The sequence below is a fragment of the Salvia splendens genome, chromosome 7 (genome assembly GCF_004379255.2).
Source record: "Salvia splendens isolate huo1 chromosome 7, SspV2, whole genome shotgun sequence".
Lineage (NCBI taxonomy): Eukaryota > Viridiplantae > Streptophyta > Magnoliopsida > Lamiales > Lamiaceae > Salvia > Salvia splendens.
The window spans coordinates 456,670-467,973 of NC_056038.1; the positions used below are offsets into that span (position 1 = coordinate 456,670).

General features: G+C 41.3%; 3 protein-coding genes across 4 annotated transcripts; 1 reads left to right on the forward strand and 2 right to left on the reverse strand.

Moving 5' to 3' along the window:
• Positions 1 to 1,118: 1,118 nt before the first annotated feature.
• LOC121741199 (GATA transcription factor 9-like) lies at positions 1,119 to 2,825 on the forward strand. Its single transcript, XM_042133897.1, has 2 exons — positions 1,119 to 1,409; positions 2,097 to 2,825. The coding sequence occupies exons 1-2, from the start codon at positions 1,119 to 1,121 to the stop codon at positions 2,823 to 2,825; spliced, it is 1,020 nt and encodes a 339-aa protein (XP_041989831.1).
• A 1,577-nt stretch (positions 2,826 to 4,402) lies between these two features.
• LOC121811373 (protein NONRESPONDING TO OXYLIPINS 2, mitochondrial-like) lies at positions 4,403 to 6,453 on the reverse strand. Its single transcript, XM_042212218.1, has 3 exons — positions 6,214 to 6,453; positions 5,807 to 5,925; positions 4,403 to 4,654 (listed from the first exon to the last, which is right to left on the reverse strand). Exons 1-3 carry the CDS (start codon positions 6,339 to 6,341, stop codon positions 4,629 to 4,631), a joined length of 273 nt encoding a protein of 90 aa, XP_042068152.1. The 5' UTR covers positions 6,342 to 6,453; the 3' UTR covers positions 4,403 to 4,628.
• Positions 6,454 to 7,343: 890 nt separating this feature from the next.
• LOC121742260 (small nuclear ribonucleoprotein-associated protein B-like) lies at positions 7,344 to 9,433 on the reverse strand. 2 transcript variants are annotated; one of them, XM_042135352.1, is made up of 2 exons: positions 8,506 to 9,433; positions 7,344 to 7,579 (listed from the first exon to the last, which is right to left on the reverse strand). In XM_042135352.1, exon 1 carries the CDS (start codon positions 9,345 to 9,347, stop codon positions 8,514 to 8,516), a length of 834 nt encoding a protein of 277 aa, XP_041991286.1. In that variant the 5' UTR covers positions 9,348 to 9,433; the 3' UTR covers positions 7,344 to 7,579; positions 8,506 to 8,513. The 2 variants fall into 2 exon arrangements, with proteins under 2 accessions (XP_041991286.1, XP_041991287.1); XM_042135353.1 differs by having other exon boundaries at positions 7,344 to 7,607.
• Positions 9,434 to 11,304: the final 1,871 nt, after the last annotated feature.

Sequence of the window (11,304 nt, forward strand, 5' to 3'; positions counted from 1 at the left end):
GATGTAATATTAATTAATACAAACCTAACCACATAAGTATTGTCACCCCAAGCTACCCAAATTAATACTATTCAATACGAGTGACATCTTTTTATCTGTTTTCATATAATCTCAACTAAAAATAAAGCATATGCACCATAAAACAATAATAATAATTGTATATAATAGAAAAGTGAAATATAAGCTTGTTGTTATGTAATCATCACTTAATTCTCATTTTACCCCAACATCACACCTCAATAGTGGTCCACCAATCATAGCAATCACCACCAAAACTTTCAAACCTACCTTTGCAAATTTAGGTGATGTGTTTGTGAATTTTGACAAAATACACGTTTATATTTATGCAAAGGAAAAGAATATAACTAGAATGTTATGCACATATATTATTCATGGAACAAAACACTTGTCCCTCTCCCCAACCGAATACAAACACTTTGTCTCTCCATCCCAAGTTAATCAAGACATTTCTTTTCGACACATAATTTACAAAATATTGTTTAGTGATGAGTTAAGTGAAGAGTGAATAAAATCGATAAGTAAAAAAAATAGAGTATAGTAAGGGAGATTAAAAGTAATTTTTATCAAAAGAATAAATGTGGAACCGAGGAAATATTATTGGAGGCAATGAGGGTTTGCCATTTGACATAGTTCTTAAATCGTGGCAACTACAAAATCACATTTCATTTTCTAACAATAGTACTATATAAGTATGCTTGTCTAAATCTTATCAAATTATAACGACCTCATTATAGTAATTCAACAAACTTAGCCAATAAAATTTAAGATCTTTACAATTACCAGATTTAAAAATCATGTACTACAAATTACCCAATTCCTTAACTCCACCTCCTTTCCATAATTAAAAAAAGGGGAATTAAAACAAAAAAAATGAAAATAATGTAATCCATAATTTCCGTCGTCAAACCTGTCCCCTTCTAACGCAAATAAACCCCTCTCCTCACTTCTCTCCACCAAAACTTCACTCTCTCACTCCCCAAAAACACACACACATACTCTTTTCCGCTATTTTTCTCTACACTTTCCCCCCCTCTCTCTCTCTTTCTCTCAGCCCACCAAACTTTCATTTGGTGTTGAGTGGAGAAATTGAATCCCAAATGGAACAAGCCGCCCCCGAATTCTTCGAAGCCGGCTACTACGACGCCGTCTTGACGTCGGAGAGGCACCTCTCCGACGCCAAGAACGGCGACAATTTCATTGTCGATGACCTCCTCGACCTCCCCAACGACGACACACTCGTCGCAGGAGAGGCCGAGGCAGGCCACGACGCCGCCGACTCCTCCCCCGTCGTGGCCACCCTCGAGCCTCATGTCTCGGCCACCGACCTTGGTGGGGGCCGCGCACCCTCCGCAACAGCCGGCCACTACTCCGGCGAACTCTGCGTCCCGGTGCGTAATATTTTTAATTATAGTAATTAATTATTCATGCAATTTAATTAGAGTCTAGAATTGCATGCAATTAGCTCTCTCTCTCTAACTACTTTAGTATGGGTAGTTACTAGACATTGAAATGAAATGCTCCACTAATATACTTGAACTCGAATTAGACATTAAATTTTGCATGTTCCTTTCTTGGGAGAAAATACTAAATAAGTACTCCCTACGCCCCATGTAGTAGAGTCGTTTCATTTTGAGCACTGATTTTGAAAAAATTATAATGAATAGTTAAAGTGGAGAGAAAGTAAAGTAAAAAAGAGAATAATATAGTTAAAAGTCTTCACTATATTATTCTTTCTCTTATTTTACATTTTCTCAATTTTAATTTTTTATTATCATTTTTTTAAAACAAGGGCTGAAAATGTAACGCCTCTACTATAGAGGGAGTACATAATATTATAAAAAGTGAAGGCTGCAAATTGAAGGAAGAAAGATAAAGATACAAGAAAGAGTGTAGTGTATGTTACACTAATTAATTTCAATAGTTTATGATAATAGTACTAAGATAATAGTTAAAACGAGCTGAAATCACCCTGTGCAATATGTTACCATCACATTCAATTTCTTTCTCCACTTACCACAATAAAATTTTACTTTCATATATAAATGTAATAGTTTTTCGATTAATTTATTGAACAGTACGATGAACTGGCTGAGCTAGAATGGCTGTCCAATTTTGTGGAGGAATCATTTTCAAACGAGGATTTGCAAAAGCTGCAGCTGATACAAGGAATGAAAGCCCGAAACGACGACGTTTCATCCGCGCTCGAATACCCGTTCCAGCCCGAAACCCCCAAGTCGGGCCCCATGCTGCGGCCCGAACTCTCGGTCCCCGCCAAGGCCCGCAGCAAGCGCTCACGCTCCGCCCCGGGCAGCTGGTCTTCCCGCCTCGTCGTAGTGCCCGCCTCCGCCGCAGCCATCCCCGCCTTGTCTTCCTCGTCGGAGTCTAACGTCTCCGGCGCCGGCGCTGCCCGGAAGGTGGGGAAGGCGGCCGGCCCGAAGAAGAGGGACGGGCAAGACGGGGGCGAGTGGCGGAAGTGCCTCCACTGCGCCACTGACAAGACGCCGCAGTGGAGGACGGGGCCCATGGGCCCCAAGACACTATGCAATGCATGCGGAGTGAGGTACAAGTCGGGCCGGCTGGTGCCTGAGTACAGGCCTGCAGCCAGCCCGACTTTCGTGCTGACGAAGCACTCGAATTCGCACAGGAAGGTGATGGAGCTGAGGAGGCAGAAGGCGCAGCCGCCAGCAGCGGCGCCGCCGTATATGCACCACCACCAGCATCAAAATGTGGTGTTTGATGTGTCCAACGGCGATGATTACTTGATTCATCAACACATGGGGCCGGATTTTAGGCAATTGATTTAGGATTAGTTTGATAATGATGATAAAGTTTTTATATATGGTGAGATTTGGGCAAAAAAATAATTTATTTTTTTGTCACATAGTTATTTCAATTATGACATTAATTCCTAACTTTGCGTTTTTTCTGTTTCTTGAATTTTGATTTGAAAGGAGCGAAAAATTAGAAAATAGGCTCTAATGTCCTTATTAGTACTCTTTTAATCTCTTTTGTTTTGCCAAAAATTGGCAAATTATTGAACAATTTTTGTTATTTAATTGACTTTTATATATCTCATATTTATTGGAGACTGTGTTGTCCTATTTTCTTTAATTTGTACACTTTGATGCTTTGCAAATAATCTAGGAATACAAACTTTGCATTAAAATAATTAAATAGTAGGAGTAGTACTATAAAGGGAGGAATATTAGGTGTTAGTAGTACTCAACGAGTGATCCTAGGCATCCCCTAATCCATAGACTTAGCCTACTTCAAATTTTATTTATTTATTTTTTTTCCTTAGATGAAGGAATCTTTATATTTATTAAAATAATATCACTGCACATTTAGTAGTGATTTAATTATATACCAAATATAATAGTAACACCGAGGCAATGTACAGAATTATGCAGCAAGGATTACCCAATGTGTAGCTAGCAATGTGGCATGGTGCAGTATAATTATTGAAGCAAATGGCTTAATTAACATTAATCAAAGATTATATACTAATTTCCAATTTCTGCATTTGATCGTTGTCACATGCCCCCCCCCCCCAAAAAAAAAAAACTTTGTCAAAGTGTTTCAATTGTTTCTTGTTTTTCTAGATTTTGTCAAAAGAAGAAAAGAAAATGAAAATATGAATTAAGTTCATTAATTCATAAATGCATTACCACTTAACACCGTAACTTAGTGTGTTGGTTTATGTTTCTCATGTGCTCATTCATGCATCGTAAAATTATTTCAATATTTATTTAAACAAATATAAGTAATAAATGGCTCGTTTGACATACTACAAGAAAAAAAATAGTGGGCTTCCATGCATGTAGGGATATTTCCATGTTATACTATAAAGAGCATTTGCCTCCTTTGAATGAATGCTTCTTTTTTTTAATAAAAAAATTAGATAACTATCTCAATCAGGAGATCAGCTTCTATTGAAGTTAGTATGGTTCAATAGCTTCATTTGGATTTGTTCAGTAGAATTAGAATAATAGACTAATAGACCAAATTCAATTATCTTTACTCTTCTTCAATTTAAACCAAATCAACCCTATATCATTAGACCGTTTAATCTTGATCGAGCCAGCCTGATTTGCACAACCATAGGGCGCGCAGCCGGCATAGTTTCAGTATCGCCACACCATCAACATTTTCCACATCATCGCCACATCATAATCATCTCGAGTGAGTAGTGAAGAAAAATGACATGTAAGGAGTTCAAAGTTCAAGAATTGGGTGAAAAATTGCTTAAAACATCCAAATGTAAGAAGTCTTCTAGTATGCCCTTCTTCCCACCCTCAACACATCACACCCGAGCCCAAGTCTGGGCTCAGGCTCGATGTGCACAAGACATATAATAAGATATAGGAGTATACAGCAAAAGTAAACTAATGACTAACTTGATCAATGAGACCATGTTGAAAGACAAGTACAATGATTCAATACACTAAAAACACAGGATTTTCAGCAAGAGAAGATATTTTTGCTTATACAAAAATGAGCCAAAGATTCTCTCTGTAAGTAAATTGTGAAAGTATACATTGTCTAAAAGGGAGACATGATCCATCAAACTGAAGTATCTTTCTTCAACCTTTATTGCATTTCCTCTCTCATCGCGGGACAGAGAGACCTAGTTCTGAAATAAGAAGGCAACGGTACATTAGGAGTAATGCTGCATGCCACACATTGTACATCATGGGATGCAAAGACAAATACTAACACGCAAAGGAAAAAGCAAAGAAATGGAACGAAATCATATGGGCCGGATTGCTATAAGCACAAAGAGTAACTAATAACAATGAATTGATAAATCTTTAGCTTCGAGTGGATTGGTAGTATTCCACATTATACAGTAAGGACACATTGCATAAAAATTGTACAAACAAGCTTCAATCAAATGTGATCACCGAAGCCTACATTAATTATGCATCAACGATTCAACAAGGACAAGATTTCAATTCAAAGCAATAGGAAGCTTATGGAAAGAACCAAGAGGAAAACATCAGTAATGCCACAAGGTAAGTGGCCCATATTCCATACATAGGAAAACATGAAAACTCTTACTCAAAATTTGAGCGCCGCAAACGTAGACACATGAAGCCTAACTAATCAGGTGGTAGGCAGGTTGCAGCACATTCCTTCTCCAATTGTAACAAAAGAATGAGAAAAATACAAACAAAAAAGGAAAGGTATATGAAAATTTGGACATCACTTTTGTTACAACAATCCCAAAACAAACAAAATACCAGATAAATATATCATTTGAAAGCATACAAGGCTATCCCAGACGACACGGGCATGGCACACAAAAAGGTGATAGAAAGTATATCTTGTTTCTCCTGCATAGAATATAAAACTGGCACCTAACAAATCGTGTGAATTTAGAATTTGAAACGATGTCCACAAATGTCTTTGGGATATTCTTTTCCACATCTTGAAACTGAGTTTTCCCTTTACCGGCTTCTAAGAAAAGCGGGATACTTCTACTAGTAAATAATCTTACCACAACAAACTGTTCTAACTCAAAACATGTGAGATCAAGCATCTCAATCAATGAAAATAACTGTAATAGAAACACTAAAAACTATCGATTAACTTAATTATGCCACATTCAAAACATAAACAATGAACAAAATAGGCAAAGGATTTTCAATGAATGAAGAAAGGATAGTACAAAAAAAAACTACAGGATCCTCTTTTATGACATGAAAAAGAACATAAAAAGAAGTATTCTTACAGAAACATTATAAAATCTATCAAACTCCAGGGTTGGCACTGGAGAGCATACCCTGAGACAAAGATCTGCAGCCATTGGTGTCTATGCCTAGACAAGAGGTTAGCCGAGCGGACGACAATGCCGAGTGGAGAGGTAACAGAGATTGAAGCATAGCCATTTGAGGCAATGGACTGAAAAAAAATCCCAAATTCAAATACACACTATCTCAAATAACACAAATTTGAAAATTAAGCCCTAAAAATCAATCTTGAAAACATTAACAATGAAATCTATCTATCAATGATTATTAACAGAAGCCCATCTTAAATAACATAATAGTAGAACAAAAACCCAAATCTCGAGCTAAAATTCATACATTTCTCATAATTAAGGCATAATTTGATCAGTGCAGCCTAAAATTCGCACAACAACGCTAAGAACATATCGTTTCGAGAGAAAAGGGGCGGAACGGAATGTACCTATAAAATGGGGATGGAGAGAGGCGCGGCGATTGAGCTGAAAACATGGGTGTGCTTGAGGGCTTCGAGAAGGAGGATTTGAGAAAGCTCATTGCTGGCCTTGAGATCGTTCTGCATCGAGACGCCATTGTTGAAGAGCGGTGGCTGGAAGAAAAGGTGAATTGAGGGTTTTGGAGAGGGTATTAGATTTAGAAGAAGCACAAGTGCGTTGGTACTCCGCGCTTCGAATGTTGTACTTGAAGATTTGGGTCGGGTTCTTGTATATTTCACCTAATCTTTTTTTTTTGGCTTACACACAATTTTATAATTTTAACATCATATCATAAATATTTCTTCTATTTTTTACTTTCATCTTGAGTTGGATATGAATCATTATCAACCATGTTGATTGTAGTTTATGATCTGTTTGAAATGATACGCCCTCATTATCTGTAATTTACATTTATCGAGTTGGTCATGGATCAACCACATTATTTACATTTTATAATCGAGTTGGACATGAATCGACCAAGTTATTTGTGTACTCATAATTGAGAATTCGAATTTCTCTACAGATATTTGCTAATACTATGATCCAATTCAAAAATCCGAATTTTAATGAAAATTGAATCTATATCAAATCAAATTGTATAGAAATCCTAATTCCTAAATCAAACATAGTACGAAATTCCATCCAAACCGAAAATTTTAAAATTGCATAAAATTATTGGAAACCATAGTCCTTTGTTTCCACGATCAAAACCAAATTTTCTCTAATTTCCGTTGGTCGAAATGAATTGATAACACAAGAAGTATACATACTTACAAAAGTGCATCAATAGAACAAGAAAGACATGACATTAAAATACAGTAATGATACATACTACTAGCACATGAATAATGGTGACAACCATCTATTACTGCAATGCAATTTCCACTAAAATTGAAGAAAATAAACTATCACCACCTTCTATGAAGATAATCAATTCAAGAAACTCATTTCATATAAAAACCATTAAATATGTTGATCTAAGTAAACAATAATTAACTACATCAACTGAAAGAGAAAGAAGAGAAAATGCATAAAGCACGATTTGGAAATCAGTCAGCAAGAACCAAATCAAATATGTTAACAGTAATGAGCGAGGAGGGAAGGCAAGAATTGTCTCTACATATTTAAAGAAACCGAAGAGGCTAAAGAATTCAGACAGTATATATATTCACCACCATCACATACTTTTGTAACAAACTCAGAAAACAAATCCTAGTTACCAGAAGATAAGGATGCCGGGTTACTACAGTAACATCTCTTTACTACAGGCTACAAAAGCTGCAAAGATCGAACTCCAAATCCACCGGTAGCTTTGTTGTTATATAACCTGCACACCTGTTGAACAGCCAATTTTGAGGAACTTCTGCAGCAATATGGAGAAAGATTTTGAGAGAGCGAAATAGAAACACCAGTTTCTAACAGAAATTTCCTAATCAAATTAAATTAGTATGCAAGAAAATAGTACACATGCTCCAAAGAAACAATTTGGAATAAGTAACAAGGTGCATGCAGATAGAACTCATAAGTGTAAATACTTCTTTAGAATGTCTAGTACTGTTATTATAACCACACTTGAATACTTTTCTCTTATATGCTGACGGGCAAGTGTGTAGACTGTAGAACATGGTGAAGCAGGCAAAATGAAAATTATAGGGCAAAACTTGATGCTGGGATAGCAAAACAGGTCCTAAATGAAAATCTCAAACTGAATCAGCTAAATCTAGTTTAGTGGTAACTGGTAACTGATAAACATCTTGATAATTGAAATAAGAACCCTATTTGCTAGATCATGTTCAATAACTCTATTTACGATCCAACATAGAAAATGAATTTTGCTCCATATTGCATTTCTAGGTATTAGATCGACATAAACACATTGAATCCAAATTAAATTACACACAAATAGACCGATCCTGTTTTGAAATTTGACATTAGTACAACACAAACATAACACATATCCTACAAGTGATACAAATTATAGCCATTAGATAAATTCATGAACAAGTGCAGTATATTCCTCCTTGTAACTAAGATTGTGTTGTTTAAATTCATGAACAAGTTGTTCTAATCCATTACACAACTGCAGCACACATCCAGAACCACACAATGATAAACAATAATAATGGAGAATCATAATGCAAATTATAATTTCATTTTTATAGAAACTAGTAGAAAGCAAACCAATCTCCAATTAGAGCTTATTCATCCTTAGGTTTTATGAATGGCACCTCAATATTGAATAATCTAAGTTAGGAAATAACCTAGTTGATTACTGTTGCTGATTATGAGGGGCATTCGGTGGCGGCATTCCCGGCCTAAACATATGCCCTTGCCCACCGGGAGGTGGCGGAGGGGCCATACCAGGCCTCGGCGGCTGCTGCCCGGGCGGGGGACCACCGGGCATTCCAGGCCTCGGAGGCCCACCAGGCGGAGGCGGGCCCCTCATCATCTGAGGCGGGGGCATCATCTGCGGTCTCTGTCCATACTGCGGAGGAGGACCAAATCCAGCTGGAGGCGGACCACCGGGCCTGAACTGCGGCGGAGGCGGCATAGGCATCCCTGGCCTCGGCGGGAACCCTCCCTGCGGAGGCGCGACAGACGGAGGCCTAACCACCGGCGGCTGCTGAGGATACGGCATCGGTGGAACTGAAATCTGAGGCGGCCGGGAAATCTGAGGTTGCATCATGCCAGGAGCCGGACCGCCAACGCCGCGGACGGGGCCAGCTAGACCGGGCTGGGCCTGGGAGAGCGGGCCGGTGACGACGCCGCGGCCGGCTGCGCGGCCTATTCCGGGACCGGAGACCGCGGTGGCGGATGCGGTTTTGAGGCGGGAGTCGTCGGGGGGAGGGGGGCCCTCGACGGTGAGGGAGATGACCTCCTCGCCGCGGAGGAGGACGAGGCCGAGGGTGCGGCGGTCCTCGCGCTCCTCCTTGGATCCTTTAGTCGGAGGCAGCTTGCGGAACTCCTCGCAATCGCCGAGGACGAGATTCATGTGGCGGTCGAACGCCATGAATTTTCCAATGAGCTGGCGGCCGTCCTGGATGGTCACACGCATCCGGTAGTTGATGTACTGCAGCATCTTGGAGCTCTTCGACATCGACATTTTCGCCGGTGGGGGCGAATTGCAGCCTCTCTCCCTACCTAGGGTTTTGAGTGTGTGTTGTGTGAGAGAGGAAGTGGTGAAATGGAATTCGGAAATGAGGGAGAGCGTAGGGTTTTATATGAGAAATTAATATTTGAGGTAAATTAATTAACCCAAAAATATTAGTAATGTACACTAAATGCTATTAGTGCATCCGCAGGGGTGCGGATGTCTCGGCGGAATTCCCCGCGAACTTCTCAAAAACACCTCATGTCACGTCATAAGGACTTCCCACTACTCTGTCACGTCATACGAAATTCACACAGTACAGTGGCGGACTTCCCCGACGGAATTCCCACATTTAAAAAAAATCACAAATTCACAAATTAAACAATTTCCGGAAGTAAATAATTTACGGTATTAAAATTTTGACGTGAATATGGAGAAAATGCAACCACTTTATTTAAAAAAAACATACTTTATTAAAAAAATTACATAATTACTAAAACAAGTACATTATTTTTAAAATAAAAACCGGCTCCTCACTCCTCAGATTCCGCCGCCGGTTCCCTCGCCGCCCTTGCCGCCCCCCTCGTCGTCGCTATCCGACATCGCGTCGAACCCCAAGTCGCGGCGCATACTGTTGAGGAGCGGTGTAAGCTTCCGCTTGTAGTGGGGGTCGGTCGCTTGGCGCCATTCCTGCATCCCACTTAACTTGCATATGAGGGGTTCTCGGGATCCGGATCGTTTTGGGTGGGTGTTGCCGATTGGGCCTCGGCGGATCCGCTGGGACTGGTACTTCCCCTCGACAAACGAGCCGGGACCTTTGCCCAATCGGGCGACGGCGGCGGGCCGACGATGTGGGAGTGGGGAACTCTGCCTCGGCGGGGGGAGTTCAGCGGAACCAGCACTGCTGTTGTACTCTCCGGATGCGCTGATCCTGGTCCGCTTCGGCCAGCCGGATTCCACACCCGCAGTGAACTTGGGCGAATCATGAACAGCGAGATACACATCCCAATACTTGAATTCCCCAATGCGCTTTTCGGGGTCGGAGAACTGCTGGTGAGACAGCAGCTTCACATCCTCGGCCGACATGCCGCTGGTTGCCGAGCGGAGGTTGTTTGTGTAAATGCCGACAAATCGGCTGAGCGGCTTCTTCAACCGATCCCACTGTTTCCGGCATTGCTCCGAGTTGTGGGGCTTCCCCGTTGCCGGTTTGAACTGGAGGTAGCTTTGGCTAATGCGCCACCACATCCGGTCGATGTGTTGGTTCGCCCCGACGTATGGATCCTCAACCACACTGATCCACGCCTTCGCCAGCGCGATGCACTCGTCCGAGCTCCAGATGGTCCTCTTAGTCCCGCTGGATCCCTCTCCCCCGTCAGCAACGTACACCGGGATGCCCCGTCCACTGCCCCTCCATCGCCTTGGCCTCCCCCTCCTCTCTGTCGCCGGCGGATCCTCCCGGATCGGTGAAAGCCCCAACTCCTCCAACGAGAACGTGTCAACGCCCGTGAACTGAGTCTCGAGAGGAGTACCTACCGGGTTGTCCGTCGACAGTAAATCCATAAAGGGCCGATAGACGTTGTCCACCGGCGATTGGGGGACACCCGACCTACTACCCCCGAAGCGCCAGGCGATCCCTGCATCATCCCGGGCATCATCATCCCCGGCATATGGGGCATCATCTCATACCACTGTGGGTACATGTTGTAGTACCCCGGAATCATGCCCGATGGCATTTGGGATTGTGGCAGCATCCCCGGAAATTGGGACATCGACTTGGACAATTGCGTACTCCTGCCGATGGGAAAATGCGGCGTCGGTGAATCGCTCGAGGCGGGTGAAGAATCGCTATCGTGGTGCTCCATTGATGATTCAAAAGAAAGGTATTTAGAGAGAGATACTCGTTAAAACAAGTGGTGCGAATGAAATGAAGTTCAACGGGATGTATTTATAGAAAATAAAAAAAAAACAT

Bases quoted from the DNA above. Each gene is read 5' to 3' on its own strand.
- LOC121741199 (XM_042133897.1), top strand. From the start codon at position 1,119: ATGGAACAAGCCGCCCCCGAATTCTTCGAAGCCGGCTACTACGACGCC. The intron at 1,410-2,096 runs GTGCGTAATATT...TTTATTGAACAG, and splicing joins CCGGCGAACTCTGCGTCCCG to TACGATGAACTGGCTGAGCT.
- LOC121811373 (XM_042212218.1), bottom strand. From the start codon at position 6,341: ATGGCGTCTCGATGCAGAACGATCTCAAGGCCAGCAATGAGCTTTCTC. The intron at 5,926-6,213 runs GTACATTCCGTT...ATTTTTTTTCAG, and splicing joins TCTCCATCCCCATTTTATAG to TCCATTGCCTCAAATGGCTA. The intron at 4,655-5,806 runs GTATGCTCTCCA...TTCTTATTTCAG, and splicing joins CTGCAGATCTTTGTCTCAGG to AACTAGGTCTCTCTGTCCCG.
- LOC121742260 (XM_042135352.1), bottom strand. From the start codon at position 9,347: ATGTCGATGTCGAAGAGCTCCAAGATGCTGCAGTACATCAACTACCGG.